Source organism: Mytilus californianus, unplaced genomic scaffold (genome assembly GCF_021869535.1).
Source record: "Mytilus californianus isolate M0D057914Y unplaced genomic scaffold, xbMytCali1.0.p SCAF_3, whole genome shotgun sequence".
Taxonomy (NCBI): Eukaryota; Metazoa; Mollusca; class Bivalvia; order Mytilida; family Mytilidae; genus Mytilus; species Mytilus californianus.
In genome coordinates, this window is record NW_026262679.1 from 13,594,662 (window position 1) to 13,619,199 (window position 24,538).

The following is a 24,538-nucleotide window of genomic DNA, read 5'->3' on the forward strand; positions in this document are numbered from 1 at the left end:
AATATATCAACAGTATGTTTGAACCTACTTACCTGAGAATATATCAACAGTATGTTAGAACCTACTTCCCTGAGAATATATCAACAGTATGTTTGAACCTACTTACTTGAGAATATAACAACACTATGTTTGAACCTATTTACCTGAGAATATATCAACAGTATGTTTGAACCTACTTACCTGAGAATATATCAACAGTATGTTTGAACCTACTTACCTGAGAATATATCAACAGTATGTTAGAACCTACTTCCCTGAGAATATAACATAACTATGTTAGAACCTACTTCCCTGAGAATATAACAACACTATGTTTGAACCTACTTACCTGAGAATATAACATAACTATGTTTGAACCTACTTACCTGAGAATATATCAACAGTATGTTTGAACCTACTTACCTGAGAAAATATCAGTATGTTTGAACCTACTTACCTGAGAATATATATCAACAGTATGTTTGAACCTACTTACCTGAGAATATATCAACTGTATGTTTGAACCTACTTATATGAGAATCTATATCAATAGTATGTTTGAACCTACTTATATGAGAATCTATATCAATAGTATGTTTGAACCTACTTACCTGAGAATATATCAACTGTATGTTTGAACCTACTTATATGAGAATCAATATCAATAGTATGTTTGAACCAAGGCTTCCAAAACGGTCATATATGCCAAACATTTGTATAATGTCCGGTAAAAGTCCGGCTGGGCAAAGCATGAAACGGTCATCTACTTTTTAGTTTTCAAGGCTTTAAGAGACGGTCATTTTAACATAATTCGCAATCTTTTTGACCCAACGTTTTGCCTTTAACAGCCACACATTTCCGGTCATAAAAGTGACATGATCATTAAGTACTATCAAAACAACCCCTACTTTAATACCTTCTCATTTTAATCAAGGCTAATTAGTTGTCAAACAGCTGAAATTTACCTGTTCAGGTGACAGGTAAACTATTTTGAACCGGACATTGATCGGTCTATTCAAAGTTATTTTCTTACATTTCAGCGGTTTGCATCTAATTAATTTAGTCAAAAAGATTTAAATTATTAGAAATACGTTTACAAATATGATTTGATGAAAAAATTAAAAAGGTGAAAATGAAAAATCGTCATAACCACGTTGTTTGAACCTAGAGACATGTCTCTGTTTGAACTAGTACACGTGTGCGCAGGTGTGAAATTTAATTATGCATCCTAATTTCTTCAAAAAATGCTTTAATTGTCATTGATACCTTTATCTCACGTTTATTTCGAATATTTTCTTGAAGAAATAACGTAGAAAGAGCTACTTCCACTCATTCACGCTTTGCAAACGTACACGGAATTTACGTATCTGTCTCTGGTCCGTTTTACCATTGTCAAAATAACATCCAGTATAGAAACGAAAGTAAAGTTTTTGACAACGTTATTTTGCACAAATAAAGAGTCTAAGGCAGATATAAGTACACTGATGTTGCACTGCCAATTTAACAGTTTACGTCAGAACTTCGAATTTGAATCAAAGAAAGTTTAATATCATTTTTTTTAATGTCAATCATTGGGATGGCAAACTCGACAACTGATTACCATAATTGCCTTTTGTTTATTTAGTCTTAAGGGATTAAAATCGGGATAATATATAAAATGTCCGGCTGCCAAAAAATAATTTTGGAAGCCCTGGTTTGAACCTACATTGTGCTTACCTTCGAATATATCAACAGTATGTTTGAAACTGTTCATTACTCCATATTTACAACCAAATTCTCCCCCATCACCAATCTCTGCACCATTTGGTCTGTTCAACGTTATTGTCAGAACCACTTTATTCCCCACTGTCTTAATGGCCTTATTAAACTGTGGGCCTACCAGATGGCCATCTTTTTCAAATGAAATCTCTGTTTGATCATTTCCTCCATCATATTCACAAGTTAATGAAAACTGACTTCCAGCTATCAATCTGTATGGTGATGGTATATTATCAGTTATTTTCAAATCACCTGCAAAGTATATACATATATGTATAGAATGTCTTAGGTCAATGATCATTCTTACAACGGCGTCAGGCCATTTTGTAAATTGATAGAACTAACAATATATATATATATATATATTAAATATATATGGTGTATAACACCTAAAAAATAAGTAACATAAGAAAATTCAATAATAAATTCTAAACAAAAATCATAATATTGATCAGGATAACAAATATCTTTCATCTTATCATGCCGTTTGAAAAGATTTTCATTCCCGCTCGCCCCTCTGAAATTGTCCTGCCCCGATTTTTTTCATTAAAAAAAAATTACGATTTTTGGATTTTGTTCAATTCCATTACCGGCAGATAATTTCGTTTCATTCAAAACTTCCTGTTTCAAATTTCGGTTTTCATATTTCTTCGAGTAATATAAGTCGACATACATGACATATTCTTCTGCTTAATGATGATAACATTATCTTCTGAGAATATAGATTGATTACTATAGCTAGAAGGGCATGAAATATTCAGGTTACGAGTAATAGGCGGTGTCCAAGAATGCTAATCACGGTATGTCACAAATTTCAGTGAATAGAAAACTGTGGATTTTTTTTTATTTATACAATGACTTTATGTCAGGAAATTTGGACTGTGAATGATATCCAAAGGGCAAAAACCAAGGAACACATTGGTACAATAAATTGCTTCGCTGAGCGCAGCCAGATACGACCACATAGGTCTAACCCTGAACAGTTAAGGCAAGTTTGGACACAATATTCAAGCTTGATACTGTCTGAATTTGGATTGTGATCAATTTTTTGACATAACATAGGTTTCTGACACAAAATAAATGTGGTCAAAGATCTTAAAAATTTGAGATGGGACATTTAATCTACCTAGAATGGTCTGACATCCAAAATCTAACAACATGGTTAGATTCAGCATATATAAATAAACACCAAAAATTTAATTTTAGTTGAAATCAAACAAAGTTTAATTCTAGACCCTTCAAACCTTAATATGGACTAATTTGAAAACAGGGCCCAAAATAAATCAACTGCTTCGCTGAGCTCAGCTGGATAAGCCCACAGAGGTCCAACACTGAACAGTTGGGACAAAAATGGACACAATATTCATGCTTGATACAGGTCTGAATTTGGATTGTAATTAAATATTTGACATATTATAGGTTTCTGAATAAATGTAGTCAAAGAACTTGAAATTGGTTATATGAATTGAATTTATATTCAATTAAAGATTTCTTGCTGTTGTACACAAAAATGTACAATACACTGTGCTGTTGCGCAATACTTAGTAAATCTGTTGTCAGACTATAAACAAATAAAGTTCAATTTCTTCTCAATGTCACACTTGAAATTTATGGAAATCAATAGGGAGATTACATCAATAGCTAAAAATAATTCACCAAAGTTTCATGCGATCTGCTTAAAGCATTTTGGAGTTATTGTCCAAAAACTGGAAAATCCCCACTTTTTTAATGAATAAAACCCCATAACTCAGAAATGTAAAATCTAAAATTTATAAAAATCGAAAGGGAGCTCATGTCAATAGATATAAACAATTCACCAAAATTTCTTGCAAGTTGGTGAAAGCATTGTTGAGTTATTGTTGGAAAACTGGAAAATACCCCTTTTTTAATGAACAAAACCCCAAAACTCAAAAACGGTAAATCTGAAATTTATAAAAAACGAAAGGGAGCTCACGTCAATAGATATAAACAATTCACCAAAGTTTCATGCATATAATCATTTAAAGTGTTTTTGAGTTAATGTCCGACATTTTGACGACGGACGGACAGACAGAACGGTATACCATAATAAGTCCCGTAAACAGGCATATAAAAATCTAAATGCACAATAAGATTCAGCATATCATACAGCCACAATAATTCAGTTTTTGATGAAATCAAACAAAGTTTAATTTTGGACCCTATTGACCTCAATGTAGACCAATTTAAAAATGGGGCCCAATATACAAAAAAGTAATACAAGGTGAGAACCCCCAAAAATTACAGACTTTAGATTAATCCCATTGAAATTGGTTAAAAGATTTGTATTTATTTTCAATTGAAGATTTCTTGCTATTGAGCAATACTGTGCAATTTAAGATTTCTTGCTATTGTGCAATACTGTGCTATTGCGCAATACTGTGCAATTGAAGATTTCTTGCACAATACTGTGCTATTCACAATACTGGCCAATTGAAGATTTCTTGCTATTGTGCAATACTGTATAATTGAAGATTTCTTGCTATTGCGCAATTGAAGATTTCTTGCTATTGTGCAATACTGTGCAATTGAAGATTTCTTGCTATTGCGCAATACTGTGCAATTGGAGATTTCTTACTATTGCCCAATACTGTGCAATTGAAGATTTCTTGCTATTGCGCAATACTGTGCAATTGAAGATTTCTTGTTATTGCGCAATACTATGCAATCATTTGAAATTTCCAAAATTTTGAAGAAAAAAAATATGAACCCCCAAAAAAATTGGAAAAAAAAATCCTCCCAAACTTTTTGAACCCCCTCCCCCTTGGAGTAATTACACCCAAATTAATCCCAGCCTTCCCTTTGTGGTATGGAACCTTGTAGTACAATTTCAGAGAGATCCATACACTTAAACACAAGTTACTGTCTGGAAACTAGAAAAATGCTTGTTTTTGGCCCCTTTTTTTGCCCCTAATTCCTGGACCATTGGGGCAATTACCCCCAAACTCAATCCCAGCCTTCCCTTTGTGATATGGAACCTTGTGGTACAATTTCTGAGAGATCTATACACTAACACACAAGTTATTGTCCGGAAACTACAAAAATGCTTGTTTTTGGCCCCTAATTCCTAGACTGTTGGTACCATAACCTCCAAAATCAATCCCAACCTTCCATTTGTGGTATTGTGACGCAATAGCAATATATGACCCCAAAATATTTTGCGGTCGTATAAAAATGACAAAGTATTGACTCTTTAGGTATGCATTATTTGAGTTTAATGTCAGTTTTGGTCAAATTTTCAATAATTCTTAAAAGTTTTTACCATAATTTACTTTGGCCGCCACCCAGGATCCAGAAAGATTTTGTGTCTAGGGATTCCATATGATCATTGGCAACTATTAGTTACAGAACAATTTGGATCCTAGGTTGCAGCCAAGGGTTTCCTCAAGCTTTTAGGTCCGAAAAATGCACAAAATCGTTGTATTTTGACAATTTATCCAAAATGTGCTTATTTTGAAGCCAAAATGTCTCTTATGAAAAGATTTCTTTTGACAAAGTAAATCTTTTAAAATAGATCCATTTAAGAACCAAATTATGGCCATTTTGAAATTTTATGATTAAGTTGAAAATCCAAGGCCATATTTGGCCTAAAGTGAACCTTGTCCCTTAGCTCTTGTAATCTGTCCTGACTGGTATTTCGCCCACATTTCAAATAAATATTATAGTTTCTCTTTCTCAATTTTTGCCTGAGGTGCCTGTTCTTCAATATAACAATTTTAATATAAATAACCGACTGGTGTCAATGATAAAAATCCATTGTGACAAAAGTCATATACATTTTTCCCATAATGATTACAACTCATTAAAATTACAGGTAGACGACTATAGGTAAAAAGCGCAAATGTCCGGTCAATTTTATACAGGTGTATCAAAATTTAAAGCGCAAATGTCCATAGTGTTTTGAGCACAAATGTCCTATTGTGTTACAGTTAAAAAAGCACAAACATCCTGTGCCCTAACAAGTTTACCAGAAATGCTGATAGACATGTAATTTGATTAAGTTTATTGTTGAAATGGCAGGAGGGAGCAATTTATTGCTTTGAAGGGCGGGTACAATGTACATGTACAAAAAAATTTGTAAGGGTTCCGCGGAACCCAGTGTCTCGCCTACTTTTGCTGTTAATCGCAGGCTCAACAAAAAAAATTCGTAAGGGTTCCGCGGAACCCAGTGTCTCGCCTACTTTTGCTGTTAATCGCAGGCTCAACAAAAATGAGGAAAAAAATTAATAAAAATATTCCTTTCTATACCATCTTTTGATTGTAAGTAGCTTCTGTCCAAGTTTGGTACAAATCCAGGATAGTTTATGAATCTAATAAATGTTTTAAAAACTTTAACTGCAGACTGTATGTAATGTTAACTGGAAGAAAAACTAAGTCCATTTATAAGTAAAATACGGAAAAAATTGAACAAAATTTTAACAAAATTTCCTTTTAGATACTAGCTTTTAATCATAAACAAGCTTCTGTCCAAGTTTGGTACAAATCCAGGATAGTTTAAGAAAGTTGCTAAAATTTTAAAAACTTTAACCACAGAGTGAATGTAATGTTAACTGGCAGAAAAACGAGAAGTCCATTTATAAGTAAAATACGGAAAAAATGGAATTTTTTTTTTACAAAATTTACTTCTGGATACTATCTTTTAATCATAAACAAGCTTCTTTCCAAGTTTGGTAGAAATCCAGGATAGTTTAAGAAAGTTATTAAAATTTCAAAAACTTTAACCACAGAGTGAATATTTGTGGATGCCACCGACGACTACGACGACGACGCCGACGGAATGTAGGATCGCTATGTCTCACTTTTTCGACAAAAGTCGAAGGCTCGACAATGAGATGATATTTAATACAAATATTCCCCTCGATACAATTTTTTTATTGTAAGAAGCTTCTGTCCAAGTTTGGTAAAAATCCAGGATAGTTTATGAATCTAATAAATGTTTTAAAAAATTTAACTGCAGACTGTATGTAATGTTAACTGGAAGAAAAACTAAGTCCATTTAATTTATAAGTAAAATATGGATAAACAAGTACAAAATTTTAATAAAAATTTCCTTCTAGATACTAGCTTTTGATCATAAACAAACTTCTGTCCATGTTTGGTACAAATCCAGGGTAGTTTAAGAAAGTTATTAAAATTTTAAAAACTTTAACCACAGAGTGAATGTAATGTTTCCTGGCAGAAAAACTAAGTCCATTTATAAGTAAAATACGAAAAAACAGGGATTTTTTTTTACAAAATTTACTTCTGGATACTATCTTATGATCATAAACAAGCTTCTGTCCAAGTTTGGTAGAAATCCAGGATAGTTTAAGAAAGTTATTAAAATTTCAAAAACTTTAACCACAGAGTGAATATTTGTGGACACCGTCGAAGCCGACGGAATATAGGATCGCTATGTCTCGCTTTTTCAACAAAAGTCGAAGGCTCGACAAAAATGTCAAAATTGTTCAAATGTAGATACTTTTATGTTTGAATAAGTGTTTTTGTTTTGTTTGTGTTGATGGGTTGCTGTCCAATTGAAATACATGTATATTCACATCATATAGGTACAATGTAAAGATAAATGCACTCAACTGTTCATCCCACACCTCTAAGTTCCTTGTGAATTGAAACATATCCTGGAAATGTCTATATTGACAATATGATTATAACAGCATCTGTATTACAATTTACACCTGTTGATTATGTTCACCTGTATATGTTCAAAAATTAATTTTTAGGGAGAGGTGACATAATCTGTGATACAAATGTTTGTAACAAACACAAGTAAAAACCTAAAAAAATCATTACATGTACATTGGTCATTTATCTCCAATTTCAATTATATTGGCTCTCAATCAACATGATCAAAGAGCAAGACACTTAAATACATTTGTAAGTTGTCAATTGATTTCATCTATGTATCACCAACGTTATGTACATTAACTTGTTCTTATTAGGGCTCACGCTAGCAGGCGACTGGGGCGACAAAGATGCTTTCACGTCCGTCACTTCGCCTTGCCCGACTGTCAAAAGTGAAATCTTGTCGCCCTGTTGGTCACGATACTCGCTTTCAGTCGCTTTCGTCATCAGAAATATTCAACATTTACCAAGTCGATGAAACAGCAATTTTTCATTTAAAAGTAAAGAAATTCAAAGACTTAAACCATTTATTTTCTTTAGAAAAGAGGTTAAAGCATTGATTTTAAAGTTGGTTGCATGTTATTTTCATAAAGACAAATTTTTTATCACTACCGGTACTTGTTACTCGAGAGCGTACATCAAATCATTCTAACTTTCGGCAAAATAAGTTTGTTAATTCATTAGAACGGGATAAAATTTGCCTGAAGTAAATTTGTTATTCTTGTATTGCATTAAATATGTCATATTCCCTTCCAAATAGCGTGTCAAACATCGTTTATTTTTGTAAATTTTCTTCGTCCTCCATTGAAATTATTGGGCAAATTATTGTACAACTACGGATCTGAGGTAGCAATACACAGTTAGGAGTTTGGTTTCGCATTTTGGCCCCGGTGGATTTTTCAAATATGAAAGTTATTGTGTAATAAAATTCATTTTAGACAGCTGAGTTCTAATTTAGCCTTCAAAGGTGGTTTATAAGAACATCAAGATTATATTTTACATGTTTAATGGGCTATTTTTTGTTTGACTCTCCATATTTTCATAGCTAGACCGGTCATCGGTCCAGAAATTAATGTAATGTTTACAAACACATTTTTTCTACACGAAGTTTTTGACGCAATTTTACAAAAAAATGAGACGAAAGACATATGATTTTCATTGGATTTATTGAAAGATATATGTAAACAGTTTCAGAAAAGGTATTACATGTACTTGAAGTGATTGAAATTCTACTTTTGGCCAAATTTTGGGGAAATATGTGACATCTTTTCCCCCCTTTTTGCTATATTTTATAACAAAAAAATGCAGATTGTTGCCATGGATACACCAAAAAGAAATTATATTTTACCATTTTATACATTTATACTGGATATGAAATCTATGAAAGATTCTGATTACATACATATGCACATATATGACACAAACAGTCAACTTAATATTGCAAGAAGGCAATGAAAAGGGGATAGTAAAATTTATGAGGGAAAATTTTAATAATTTTTCCTAACTGTTTATTGCTACCATAAAATGGCATACTTACCAAGCTAAGAATTGTATAATTTAAGACTTTTCATACCACAAATCTATTGATATTTAGATTCTAAATCAACTTCTGAGGGGATTAAGTGTTTAAGAATGACAATGCATGTCAATTTTATTGTTTACAGTCCTTAGCAACCAAAATTAGACATTTTGACACAAGACTTATAATTGTTCTCTATTTGCATGATTTGCTTAACCCTTGCTTCTGAAGGATTGCGCAGTATGTAGTAGCCTAAGTATTGAATGATTTGTATTTTTTCTTGCGAATATATCAAATTATTATTTTTATCAAGATTTCATGTTACATTTTGACATATATTAAATGTATAGTTGATTCAGCTGTAAGAAATTGATTCCCCATTACCAAGTTTTTTAATCAAGTCTTTGGTACACATTAAACATAAAGATTAACATTTTCATGCTTGAAATTGTTAAATTTTGTACAATTTTGCATCATCAGAGGTCTAATAAAGATTTTTAACATTAAAAAACTGACAAAAGAGGTGTAGTTTTTAAGATTTTGCCAAAAATTGAGGTAGAAACAAGATTTTACACTTTGACTTGGCACCTTTCTTTAAATCAGTTTTTGTCGCGTTTCAGTGTCAACTGCTAACCTTCATAAAATATTCATTACCCAACCAATTTTCAAAAATAAAAGGCCATTTTACTCGTTTCAGCTAGCAGAACACAGAAAATTAGCTAAAAGGGAGAATTTGAAAAAAATATTTACTATTAAGGTAGCAATACACAGTTAGGAGTTTGGTTTCGCATTTTGGCCCCGGTGGAATTTTCAAATATGAAAGTTATTGTGTAATAAAATTCATTTTAGACAGCTGAGTTCTAATTTAGCCTTCAAAGGTGGTTTATAAGAACATCAAGATTATTTTTTACATGTTTAATGGGCTATTTTCTGTTTGACTCTCCATATTTTCATAGCTAGACCGGTCATCGGTCCAGAAATTAATGTAATGTTTACAAACACATTTTTTCTACACGAAGTTTTTGACGCAATTTTACAAAAAAATGAGACGAAAGACATATGATTTTCATTGGATTTATTGAAAGATATATGTAAACAGTTTCAGAAAAGGTATTACTTGAAGTGATTGAAATTCTACTTTTGGCCAAATTTTGGGGAAATATGTGACATCTTTTCCCCCCTTTTTGCTATATTTTATAACAAAAAAATGCAGATTGTTGCCATGGATACACCAAAAAGAAATTATATTTTACCATTTTATATACTGGATATGAAATCTATGGAAGATTCTGAATTCATACATATGCACATATATGACACAAACAGTCAACTTAATATTGCAAGAAGGCAATGAAAAGGGGATAGTAAAATTTATGAGGGAAAATTTTAATAATTTTTCCTAACTGTTTATTGCTACCTGAGTCGAGATTTCATTGGAAACGGACCAGCTATGACAGAAATCCAGATTTTTGCGATAATGACTACGGACGCATGAATGGCACAGCTGACAGAGACAATTGATCCCAAAAGGAATAAAATGCTCTGCTCTTTATTAATTTACCTATTCAAACCATATCATTATTATTTGCTTTTATATATAAATCAGAAATAATCAATTTAAAATGGAAAATTTTAAAGAAAAAAAAAAGGAAAAAAAGGAAAAAAAGGAAAAAAAAATCCCCACCCCCAATTTTTTTAACCCCCTTATGATTCATCACCCCCAAACTCAATCCCAGCCTTCCCTTTGTGGTATGGTACCTTGCAGTACAATTTCAGAGAGATCCATACACTTGAACACAAGTTATTGTCTGGAAACTAGAAAAATGCTTGTTTTTTGGCCCCAAATTCCTAAATGTTTAGGGCAATTACCCCCAAACTCAAACCCAGCTTTCCCTTTGTGACATGGAACCTTGTAGTACAATTTCAGAAAGATCCATACACTTACATACAAGTTATTGTCATGAAACTAGAAAAAATGCTTGTTTTTTTCCCCTTTTTTGGCCCATTATTCCTAAAATTTTGAGGCAATTACCCCCAAAATCAATCCCAGCATTCCCTTTGTGATATGGAACCTTGTGGTACAATGTCAGAGAGATCCATACACTTACACACAAGTTATGTCTGGAAGTTACAAAAATGCTTATTTTTGGCCCCTAATTCCTTAACTGTTGGTACCATAACCCCCAAAATCAATCCCAACCTTCCTTTTGTGGTATTGAACCTTATGGTAAAATTTCATAGAGATCCATTCACTTAAACTAAAGTTACAGTGCGAAAACCAATGTGTCTTCGGACGACGACGATGCCGGACGACAATGACATAGACGCCAACGTCATACCAATATATGCGGTCGTATAAAAATTACGCATTCCACAAGCATTAACATACTTTTGGTTAGATCTACTTGATTAATGTATATATTTCCATGTATATGCATTGTTTCAATTTATAAATTAAAGCTCAACTCTGGGACTATTACACTAATATAATTATATTATGTCCAAGCTTAACTGTGTTTAATAAAACTGTTAAATTTATATATCTTTTTAATGAGAAATACTTAATTTCAGAAACATGATAACAGAGTAGTTTTTAATTGAATTTTAATTGATATAACAACTTTCTTCTCCTTTTTGTTTTTGATATAAAAAAAAATTTTTTTTATTTATTTGTTTTTTTCTGACAAGAGGACTAATATGATGTGCAACTAGATATGATAAAATTAAACAACTCAGTTTCAAAAAGAGAAGTCACTTCCCCCTTTGATTCTGAAGTAGTGTGAGCCCTGCTTATAACAAAATTATGAAATAAAATATGCAATATGCATTAGAATTGAAAGATACATGTATAATTTTCTGATACAAAATAATTATAGTATATATAACTAATATACATTCCGTTTTTCAGTGGGGTGTTGCTTAGTCTTTAGATTTTAATGTCATGTTTCATGTACTGTGGATTCATTATTCGTTGGATACCAATTTTCATGGGTTTCGTTGGTACTAGTGAACCACGAATTAAAATGTTCAACGAATTACAAATTTTTCATAGGCTTTATGCAGAGTTTGGTAAAACCACGAAATCAAATATCCACGAAAATGCAAGTTTTCCTTGATCCACGAAAATTGATACCAACGAAAATAAATGAATCCACAGTACTGTTGTTTGTCTTTTCATCGTTTTTCATCTTGTGCCATGGCATTGTCAGTTTGTTATTGACTTATGAGTTTGCATATCCCTTTGGTATCTTTCACCTCTCTTTTAATTGCTTTTAAAATTGAATTTAAAATAAACTGCTTCGCAGAGCGCAGGTGGATACGACCGCAGAGGTCCAACCCTGAACAGTTGGGGCAAAATTGGACACAATATTCAAGCTTGATACAGGTCTGAATTTGGATTGTAATTAAATATTTGACACATTATAGGTTTCTGACACAGAATAAATGTAGTCAAAGAACTTGAAATTGGTTATATGATTTGAATTTATATTCAATTGAAGACTTCTTGTGCAATACTTAGTAAATCTGTTTTCAGACTACATGTACACGTATATACAAAGAATTAGCAAAATAAATTGTGACCCCCCAATTTTTCTTTGGAAAATTGACAATTTCTTAACTCTTGAGGAAATATATATTAAATTTTCTTTTTAATTTCTTAAATCTTGAGGGAAAAAAATTGCCCCCTCCCCCCCCCCCCAAAAAAAAATATGTTACCCCCGCTACCCCCACCCCCCTCCAAAAAAAAATAATATTTGAAGAAATTTTCTTTTTGTAAAATGTGGTACAATTTAAGAGACATCCATACACTTAAACACAAGCTATAGTCTGAAAACTAAAAAAATGCTTGTTTTAGACCCTTTTTGGCCCCTTATTCCTGAACTGTTTGAGCAATTACCCCCAATATAAATCCCAACTTTCTAAGTGTGATATTGAATCTTGTGGTACATTTTCAGAGCAATCAAAATACTTATACACAAGTTATTGTCCTGAAACTTGAAAAATACTTGTTTTGGGCCCCTTTTTGGCCCCTAATTCCTAAAAGGTTGAGACCATCACCCCCAAAAACAAACCAAACCTTCCTTTTGTGGTATTGAACCTTTTGGTTAAATTTCATAGAGATCCATACACTTTAACTAAAGTTATTGTCTGGAAACCAAATGTCTTCAGACGAGGACGACGACGTGATAGCAATATGGAGAAAGTGGGAAATTCATATAAATCACCATCATATATATATAAGAGAAAATAAATGGGGACTGTGTCAATAGGACACAGATGATGCCCCTTCTTGCATATAAGATTATAAAGAGACATAACTCAACAATGGTAAAAGTGACACTACCCAAATCTGTTCTTCATCTGTGTTTTGTGGTAATAAGCATTGTGTATAAGCTTCATAACATTTGGTTGAGGCAAACTTAAGTAAGAGAACAAAAACAAAAAATTCTGCAATTTTTCCAATTGTAAAGGGGCATAATTCTAGAACAGTAAAAGTGAGGCCACCAAAATTCATACATGATCTATGTTTTGTGGTAATAAGCATTGCATATAAGTTTCATCACATTTGTTTCAGGCAAACTAAAGATAGAGAACAGAAACGAAAAATTCAGCAATTTTTTTCAATTGGTAAAGGGGCATAAATCTAGAATGGTAAAAGTGATGCTACCCAAATTCAAACTTGATCTATGTTTTGTGGTCATAAGCATTGTGTATAAGTTTCATAACATTTGGTTGAGGCAAACTAAAGTTAGAGAACGGAAACGAAAAATTCAGCAATTTTTCCATTTTGTAAAGGGGCATAACTCTAGAATGGTAAAAGTGAGGCAAACTAAAGTTAGAGAACGGAAACCAATTTTGGGACGTACATACGGATGTACAGCAGACAAGGGTAAAACTTAATGCCTCCTCCTAACAGCGGGGGCATGAAAAAAGTTTTAATATCAATACAGTGAAGTTGTCAACAGTGAACAAAGAGAGGAATTTCCCTAAAAATAAATTTATTCAAAACAGGTGAAATAGTACAGGATGCAGTTGTAATGAAGAATTTTATTCTAACCTCACTGGCTAAGCCACAAAGATAATGACATTATATCATTAATTTCACAGAATAAAATTCAAGGATGTCAAACCACTTCCCTGTACGTCATATTAAACCGAAAATGTTTTTATTTGCAATCTATCAGTGACATATGATTTCTTTAGATCAAAAGTGTGAAAGCCAAAGACATTTAATTCATCAAAAGTTAATATAACGAAACAAGAACATGTTAGTATAAGTAATGTACATAAAAGTCATTTATAGGTGAAACTTCTCCATGTTTTGTCAATGAGTAGAGTAAAAAATCTTTATAACCTGACTTAAACCTGGGACTAATACATTATCTATAACTGGTCCCATCTTGTACAGACTAATTCAGATACAAAACAAACAGGACATACATTTTTTACATACATGTATACATGTATCAGTATGAAAAGGACATGTTTGTACATACATGTAGCACAAAATCTACGCAATTGGTCCTTTATTAAAAAAAAACTAGAGGCTCTAAAGAGCCTGTGTCGCTCACCTTGGTCTATGTGCATATCAAACAAAGGACACAGATGGATTCATGACAAAATTGTGTTTCGGTGATGGTGATGTGTTTGTAGATCTTACTTTACTGAACATTCTTGCTCCTTACTATTATCTCTATCTATAATGAACTTGGCCCAGTAGTTACAGTGGAAAATATTATGTAAAAATTTACAAAAATTTACAAAATTCATGAAAATTGTAAAAAAATGACTATAAAGGGCAATAACTCCTTAAGGGGACAATTGAAAATTTTGATCATGTTGACTTATTTGTAGATCTTACTTTGCTGTACATTATTGCCGTTTACAGTTTATCTCCATCTATAATAATATTCAAGATAATAACCAAAAGCTGCAAAATTTTCTTAAAATTACCAATTCAGGGGCAGCAACCCAACAACGTGTTGCCTGATTGGTCTGAAAATTTCAGGGCAGATAGATCTTGACCTAATGAACAATTTTATCCTCGTCAGATTTGCTCTAAATGCTTTGGTTTCAGAGATATGAGCCAAAAACTGCATTTTACCCTATGTACTATTTTTTAGCCATGTCGGCCATCTTGTATCGGGCGGGGTCATCGGACACAATTTTTAAACTAGATACCCCAACGATGATTGTGGCCAAGTTTGGTTAAATTTTGCCAAGTAGTTTCAGAGGAGAAGATTTTTGTAAAAGATTACAAAAATTTACGAAAAAATGGTTAAAAATTGACTATAAAGGGCAATAACTCCTTAAGGGGTCAAATGACCATTTTGGTCACGTTGACTTATTTGTAGATCTTACTTTGCTGAACATTATTGCTGTTTACAGTTTATCTCTATCTATAATAATATTCAAGATAAAAACCAAAAACGGCAAAATTTCCTTAAAATTACCAATTCAGGGGCAGCAACCCAACAACGGTTTGTCCGATTCATCTGAAAATTTCAGGGCAGCTAGATCTTGACCTAATGAACAATTTTACCCCTTGTCAGATTTGCTCTAAAGGCTTTGGTTTCAGAGATATAAGCCAAAATCTACATTTTACCCCTATGTTCTATTTTTAGCCATGGCGGCCATCTTGGTTGGTTGACCGGATCACCGGACACATTTTTTAAACTAGATACCCCAATGATGATTGTGACCAAGTTTGATTAAATTTGACCCAGTAGTTTCAGAGGAGAAGATTTTTGTAAAAGTTTACGGATGACGAACGCAAAGTGATGAGAAAAGCTCACTTGACCTTTCAGGTCAGGTGAGCTAAAAATGGGGAATGTGTCCATGGGACACAGATGATGCCCCCGCTTGCATATCATATAAAGTTATAAACAGACATAACCGAAGAAAGGTAAAAGTGACACTACCCAAATTTGTACTTGATCTGAGTTTTGTGGTAATAAGGCCAGACATAAAAATATTTCTGTTTGCCCAAACCTTACCCAACAGTCTCAGGTGTGGGTAGGTAGGTAGGGAAATATTTTTTTTTTATACTTAACAGTTTAAGAGAAAAATAAGGGTCATAATTATTTTACCTTGTCATGCTTGTAAACAACTTTTACAATGAAAGCTTAAGACTATTATAGAGTTTTGTATAAATTGTCAGACACATATATGCGTAAAATTGAGAATGGAAATGGGGAATATGTCAAAGAGACAACAACCTGACCAAAGAGCAGACAACAGCCAAAGGCCACCAATGGGTCTTCAACGCAGCGACAAAATCCCGCACCCAGAGGTGGTCCTCAGCTGGCCCCAAAATCCTGCACCCAGAGGTGGTCCTCAGCTGGCCCCAAAATCCTGCACCCAGAGGTGGTCCTCAGCTGGCCCCAAAATAAAATTGTGTACTAGTTCAGTGAAAATGAACATCATACTTAACTCTAAAACATATAAATGAACTAAAATTAAAAAAACATACAAGACCTTTTGCCAATGTAGAAAAAACAAACACACAGCAATATGTACAGTAAAACTCAGTTAAAAAAAAGTCTGAGTCCAATGTCTGAATAGGTAACCAAATTAACAAACAAAGGACTACTAGCAGTTACTGACATGCCAGCTCCAGGCCTCAATTAAACTGATTAAAAGAGTATGTCTACATCATATGAAAATCAAGTACAATCCCTCCTGTAAGGGGTTTAGTATCAAAAACTATCATACTATCATAAAATATATGAGAAGAACATAACCCGTATCATGCCATAACTGATTTTAAACTGTATCTATTTACAACCAATGCAGCAAATTTTAATGGCGAATCAAATTCCTGAACACTTGGATTGGTTCAGCAAAATCGGGCTGAAATGAGTGTCCCGATCGATCAGAGACAGTCACATAAATTACATCAGTTTTCTGCAGCATGAAGTCATCACACACCGTTTTCCATGTTTTTTGTGTTTTCAAAACGATAGATTTTGTTGGAAATTGCAGGTTATGATTTTAATCCAAACGAGACGGTAACATGTTGTTTTTCATCTGTATCAATTGAAGGCTTTTATACATAACACAAATTGTCCTGTGATGTCAGAACGGATCAGGTTATTCTATGCAACAAACTCAAGACTGATACGGATACGAAAAAAAACCGCAAAATAAAAACATTATGAATTTTGAATAAAAAAAGATTTTGACTCGGGTGCTTTTTTATGGGTCGGTCGGGTTAGGGTAAACCAACCTATTCTTTTTCATGGCCTAACTGTTGTGTATAAGTTTCATAACATTTGGTTGAGGCTAACTTAAGTGTAAGAGAAGGGAAACTAAAAATTCAGAAATTTTTCCATTGTAAAGGGGCATAACTCTAGAACGGTTAAAGAGACACCACCAAAATTCAAACTTGATCTGTATTTTGTGGTAATAAGCATTTTATAAGTTTCATAACATTTGGTTAAGGAAAACTAAAGTTAGAGAACGGAAAACGAAAAATTCAGCAATTTTTCCATTTGTAAAGGGGCATAAATCTAGAACGTTTAAGGTGACACCACCAAAATTCGAACTTGATCTGTATTTTGTGGTAATAAGCATAGTGTATAAGTTTCATAACATTTGGTTGAGGCAAACTAAAGTTAGAGAATGGAAACCAACCTTTGACGTACATACTGATGGACGGATGTACGTATAGACAAGGGTAAAACTTAATGCCCCCTTCACTACGGCAGGGGCATAAAAAATTAAAATTAAATCGTAAGTTATGGGAACAGTGCTTTAAAATTCTTTTACTTATTTTCATTTCCACATTTTTTTGAATGTCTGCAGTGAAGAACTAAAGTGTTACAGGTCAATATCATACAATTTTGTGTCATATGCACACTCAGTCAAATTTCATGTACATGTATACACTCACTACAGTACTAGTGTGCATATATGTCTGGTCATAAAGATCTCTGGTTATACATTTATAACATAAAATTACTTTATGTCTATTCAGTTTTGAATGATTAAAAGCATTTAGTTGTGCCAGGAGCGAATGACTTCTGAGCTGCTTCATTGGGATTAATTGAAAGGAACTGTAACCCTGTTGGAGGATGAGCTTTATATGCTGTATAATTGGAGATATAAAGAGACTATCTGGTTGAGTTAGGGAAGATCTTTTTTAGCTCAGTCGGTTAGAGTGCTGCCTTTAAATCCTGAGGTTGCAATTTCAAATCCTACTAGAACTATCCATGTATTTTTATTCTAATGGTGCTGCAAGCAACTCCTACTGGCCTTCTGACCTCACTGTCTGTGAGTACCAAGCAGTTAAATACATGTACATGATCTTCCAATAAGAAAATTTTCCCAGGAAAATTTGACATCAGAAAGCAAATATCTTTGACATATATGTATGTCACAACATCCTTTGACAGGTCAAACATGACATTTCATTAATAAACGGAAATTGGAATCTCGTCTATAGATATGGTCATGAGGTATATAGATACATTGTATAAGAAGATGTGGTATGAGTGCCAATGAGACAACTCTTTTTTTCACTGTCAAATACAGAAGTCATGAACCGGTATCAACGATTTGCAGCATCAACAACAAGAAGTTTCGTACCCATTTTGTAAAACGTTGAAGAAAAATTTGGAGGGCAAACGTTAAGAATTTAAATGGTTTTAATGACTTTAAACTGCAAATTTCATAGTAATAGACTATGCAACATGCATCTTACGATTCTGAATGTAAACCTGATGTATTAATTTGTTATCTAAGAAACGAAATTGGAATTATGATACCAAATTTCTTCAGATTATTAAGTTGCAGTTAATATTGATTGCGTAAGTCAATATAAAAGCATGTGTTCCACTTGTTAAATTTTTTTCTTTGATAACTGGATTTAAAATTTATTTTTTAATCTAAATTTTCATTAGCATTTGCTGAAACGTAATTAAATATTGCAATCACTCATCTACATTGTATCTTGATAAAGTGTTCTACTGTCAGGTGTGTCGATCTACGTACCTGTACAAGTGATTAGTGATCTTTAGGCGAATATCCCTCAGGGCTTTAAAACTGTAATCAGGAGGACCATTTGGATTATAATACAATTAAATTCACTTGATAATAATTGCGAACAAAAATGGTGGCGGCTAGCGAAACAAAAACAAAATTGGGACGACTGCGGAAGATAATTTAACGATGACGTGGACCATTTGACGATGGCAGAAGATATTTCAACGATGGTGGTGAGCCATTATAAGACAGGTCATGGAGATAACTGGTGATGATGACGAGCAAGAATCTAGCCAGATGGTTTGTGAAAGAATCAGAGGATGTACAGAGCTGCTCGGATGGATGGTATGTAACACAGAAAAAATCTAACAGTGGAGTATGTTGTATTTGGAGATATAAAGGGAGTCTAACTGGTTGAGTTAAGGACGATCTTCTTAACTGGTAAGACCGCTCGATTTAGATCTCGAGATTGCTGGTTCAAATCCCGCTGGTACTATCCTTTTATTTTCCTGTACGGCAGCTGGATGAATGAATATCAGCCATTAAGATTAAAATGTAAAATTATTTGGATTCGTATTCGTGGGTTTATCAAAAGACACGTATCAACAGTAACTTTAAATTTTAAAGCAATAATGCGGATAAATTATTCAGTCATGGACGAATCAGCTGATCGACAGAACGAGACAAGGGACGAATATGTCGACATTTACCGATAATTTTACATCATTTAAGTCTTTTCTGTGTTCATATGGAAACACCTACTTACCAGAAACCACCGTCCCTATTAATAATAGCATACACAACGCAGTTAAACTACTGTCCATGTTGGAAAATGAATATTGTTTTGTTATCAAGTTTCTGGCTTAATCCAGGTTTGATGTACGCCCTTGACCTCTGATCATGTGGTCATTAATTTCACACATGCGTACATTAGATGGTAGAGAAGAGTTACGTTTCTTCTCCCGCTAATAGATACTAAATATTATTGTTTCCTTTTTTAAATATTGGTGGTTTCAAACAGAACTCTGCACCTTTAAATGATCTTAAATGCTTCATTCATTACACCCTGATCCTCCTGATCCTAAGGTCAAAAATTGACACGACTTGTCTCTCTTGTACAGAATGTTCCTCATACGGTGCACCATTTCTCCTGGTAATTTCTTATGTAGTACTTTGAAAAGTTAGTTTAGGCGCAGGATCGGGTACTAGTATCAGGACTTGCTAGGTCTTGAAAACGCCCTGATTCAGATATATATTCCCCTATAATTTGTGCAGTTTTTTCATATGTTTCTCTCTTTGATAGTGAAAGTAGTGATTGAATGTCCAGTGGAATGTTAACTATTTCCAGTTGTCTTTTTAAGTCCTCTCTTTCTTGGTGGTATCTAGGACAGTATATCAAATAGTGTTCTGTTGTTTCTTCTTCTCCGCATTCACAATATGGCGTGAGGGATTGACCTAATTGGTTTCTGTATTTGTTTAGTCTGCTGTAGCCTGTTCTTAATTCCGATAGTATTCTTCCAATTTGAGTGTTAGGGAGGTCTAGTTGAACTATTTTTCCAACAATAGGTACCAGATCATATAGGTGTCTTCCTGTTTCACCAATTGTCCATCTGCTTTGCCATTTCAGTTTTGTAGACATCTTGACTGCACTTCTGACATCCGACATAGTTACGACATTATATTGTTCATTTAGTGACGAGGCCTCCTTTGCAGCATCTTTCGCCAACTGGTCCGCTATCTCGTTCCCGGCTATATTAGCATGGCCTGGGATCCAAGATAGGGTTGTTAGTATGCCTTGTCTCAAGAGTGCCCCCATACTTTCTTTAATGTCTGTTATGGTATCTATGTAGTTTGAAGATTTCCAGTGCAAAGTCAAGATGCCTACAGCAGTCTGGCTATCTGATAATATTTTGACCTCAGAACACTGGTCCTTAATTGACGTAATACAGTGCTCCAGAACCATAAGGATAGCTACAAGTTCGGCAAGTAGTATTGATCCTCTGTTAGCTACTGGCCTTTTTAAGCTTACGCCATGGCTATTTCTGGAATATACTACAGCCCCCTACATGGTCCTGGATTACCCTGACAAGAGCCGTCAGTGAATGCCACTATAGTTGAGTCGGTACTGTCTCCTAGTAGGTTCTTTACAACCTCTTTACTTTCAACAGTTTGTTCTGCAGTTCTGTTCTTTGAACTACCAAGTCGACTCCAGTAGCTTGGTGCTCTCATCAGCATAAAATCTGCGCCAGCTTTGTATGTAAATTCTGGTTCAATGAGTTTAATATCTACCTTTGTGGCTTTGAACATGTCTGCAGATTGGTTTCCAGCTTTACCAAAAGGTGACTCTTGATGTTCATAAGTATCGTTGTTGGTAAGATACAGTAACTGTTCCAGTTGTTGTTTAATTGGTTCTACTATGTTCTTAGATTGAATTTTAGCCAATTCACGCACTGATGTTTCCTCGATTTTTAGGTCGATAGGTTGCATATTGGCTTCGACTTCCATTGCCTCTCTACCTGATGTTCCTGGTAGTCCAAGGCATAATGACAGGCCTTTTCTTTGTACTGCTTCTAGTTTTTTCATATTGTCTGCAGATGTTATTTGCCAGACTTGGCATGCATACTCCATAATAGATCTTACCATGCTGTTGTAAATTTGGAGTAGTTTTGCTCTTGATATTTTCCCCATGCATGCCCTTTATATCTCTTATTACATATATTGCATTGTTTGCTCTTTTCTGCATTAGGTTGATGTGGGTGTCAAATTTTAATTTCTCATCCAGAGTTACACCGAGTAGTTTGGGTGTTGGACTGTATTTAAATTTGAAGGAGTTTACGATTAATGTTTTTTGCTCTGCATCTGTGTTGTCTTTTGAGAATAGACAGACTTCACATTTTTCCAGGTTTACATTAATTCTCCATTTTTGTGTCCACTTTAGTACTGTTTTGACATCCTCTGCAGTATTTTCTTTTAGCTTGCTTATGTCTTTCCCCTTATGCCATATTGTTCCATCATCTGCAAACTTGCAATTTTCCCCTTTGGTGTTGTCCATAATGTCAGCTATGAAGATGTTAAAAAGGGTTGGCGATAGTACTGACCCTTGGGGCAAGCCTATTTTTGTATCAAACTGTTTTCCCAAGAAGTTATTTAGCATACATCTGGCTGTTCTATTCGTGAGGAAACTGTTGATCCACAACCAGTTTTTTCCCTTTATACCAAACTTATGTAGCTTGATCATCAACCCCTCACGCCATCTTGTATACTATTTATTTACATCTCCTTTTAACCATTAGAGGAAATAAACAGAGAAGCATTAGATCTCGGACACTTTGAACTCCTTATTATTGTTTTGGTAGAAGCAAATTCCGCCTTTGACGATGTAGTGCATGAAAATTGAATGCGTAAGCTATATTTTTCGGAATACAAGATAGACATTGGAATATCATCGACACAAAACATGTTTCCAAGTGGATTCCATATTGCTGAATTTTATGTTTTTATTCACCAGTATATATATTTTATGCAGTTCTTTTCTTTAATAAATTTATATATAATGAATGTTTTGATCAACTTAAATATTGAAATCATGTTTAGTATTGTATGTTTTGTCTTGTAGTCATAATCATGTAAACTGTCATTATTCTGCCCTAATACGGGCACTGTGATTAGTTAGAACATACTCACCCCTTCTCGTCCAATGAAAAGTCAGTTTTTTCCCTTCTAATTTCCATAGTACATGGCTTTCCATGCACTATAAAATGCTATACATGAATGACTTTTCATTGTAGATTAATTATGAAAGTGAACTCTTAATAACTTCACTAACGAAGTATACAATCCCCTGAGGCATTTTCCTTGGGAAAATAGCCTACTGATTAAAGATGAAAGAGAAAAGAATTTTAAAAAACATTTTGAACATTGCAAATCTTTATATTAATGGTGCATATATATAACAAACAAAAAATATAATGGGGGCAAAGATGTAGGTAAAATTATCTTTTATACAATTTTTATACCAGACATTGGAGTCGATTATTTTTTTCAAGAAAACAATGTCAGACTGCTGATATATAAAGCAAAGGATTTTTATGAGAAAAAAACCAACAATACATGTACATTCATTAATAAAAAGTAAGCATCTGATGTTGAATGGTCGTAATTCAAATATTTATAGAGTAAGTTTTATAATTATCAAAAAATAATCAAATTTCATAAATCGGATTGATATAACATTGTGTGCTCAATAAAATCAAGAAATTTAAGGTATATAAGTATTAAATTTTTACCTGAAGCAGAAGAAAAACTCAAATGTTTGAACGATTTATCCTTTTTGTCCTCACAAACTATGTCAGTGCTATTTCATTCCATCCATTGTAATGGTCATTACTTACCTATGTTATATACTCATTTCATTATAAAAAGTGAATTCTTATTTAGTTTTGAATATTACAATGGGAAAGGATAATTTTGTAAGGTCACTCGAAAGTGTGAATATGTTCTAAATTGGTCAGACAATACTTGGTCATGTTTTATGAAGATTTAAAGCCCTCGGCTACGCCTTGGGCTTTAAATCTTCATAAAACATGACCAAGTATTGTCTAACCTTTACTTAATATTTGTATTTGTATTTGTATGGTATTTAAACCAAGTTGTCGTTAAATGAAATTGGATGCCCTAGGCTGAATTTATCATGCTTTTAAATAACATCAAATTGCTGAAAGCCCCTCCTAAATTTAGGAAAACTATCATTCTGCATTGACAAAAATATCTTGGTGTAAATTATACACACCCAATCGGGCTAACGCACTCAAGGTGTATCTATAATACAAAAACAGTTAATATCAAGTTCACTTACTTATACATCTACATAATTATATGTGTACAAATACCTTACAGAGTTGAAAAGTCAACTGTGACAAAATGATGAATATACATGAATAAATAATTCACTCAATACACCGCATACATTTATCCATCAGACTCATTTAAAAATAAACTTATATCAACATTAATAGTTGTCCTTTTTCTTTATTTTGATTATTCAAATTCTAGAGTAAAAATCGCCATTTAAATTTACGACAAAAGTGGCGATTTTCGTTCCATATAGTTTATTTTCCTTTTATTTTTGGACGGAGACGTTCCTGTCTTTAAGTTTCTATAATTACATTACATGTATGTTTCACGAGAATCCGTTAGTTTGATTGTCTAACAACAATCGCGCGTCATTCAAAAATTAACCTTCACATCAAAATGAAATGTTACATTCGTGGGTTTAATTTAAGATTTAAATTATTTAATTAGCAAAGCAGTGAAACTTATATTTTTACACTTCAGTGATGACACTGGTTCAAACTAGAATTTTGTTAGTATATGCTCTTGCATTGCAATCTACTCACTAGATGATTTCGCTCTTTTTATTAGATATAATACATTTCCTTTGTTGTAAATTGTTTATTTATACTATTGCAAAGTTTCATCTTTACTTTTGAATTTGATATTACGTCAAAAAAACCATTCAGTTTGGTGAGAGAGAATTATTAATACCTCTAGTCTCAATACCAGATTCTCCATTGTGTCCCGTTCAAGCATTTTTGAATATGAAGTCTTCAGTTTGCACTTCTGATAAGAGTCCAGCTTATTGTTTTATTAAGAATA

The 24,538-nt window shown here is 33.3% G+C and overlaps 1 protein-coding gene across 5 annotated transcripts in view; it reads right to left on the minus strand.

Moving 5' to 3' along the window:
• The window catches only part of LOC127732977 (neuroplastin-like), a 38,735-nt gene extending 18,936 nt beyond the window's left edge, over window positions 1-19,799 (minus strand). For all 5 annotated transcript variants that reach the window (XM_052242227.1, XM_052242228.1, XM_052242231.1 and 2 more), the window contains exons 1-2: window positions 19,650-19,799; window positions 1,696-1,989 (exon numbers count right to left, since the gene is read on the minus strand). In XM_052242227.1, the coding sequence (XP_052098187.1) occupies window positions 1,696-1,989; window positions 19,650-19,707 (352 nt within the window). In that variant the 5' untranslated portion in view covers window positions 19,708-19,799. The remainder of the gene's footprint in view (window positions 1-1,695; window positions 1,990-19,649) is intronic.
• Between the last annotated feature and the right edge of the window lie 4,739 nt (window positions 19,800-24,538).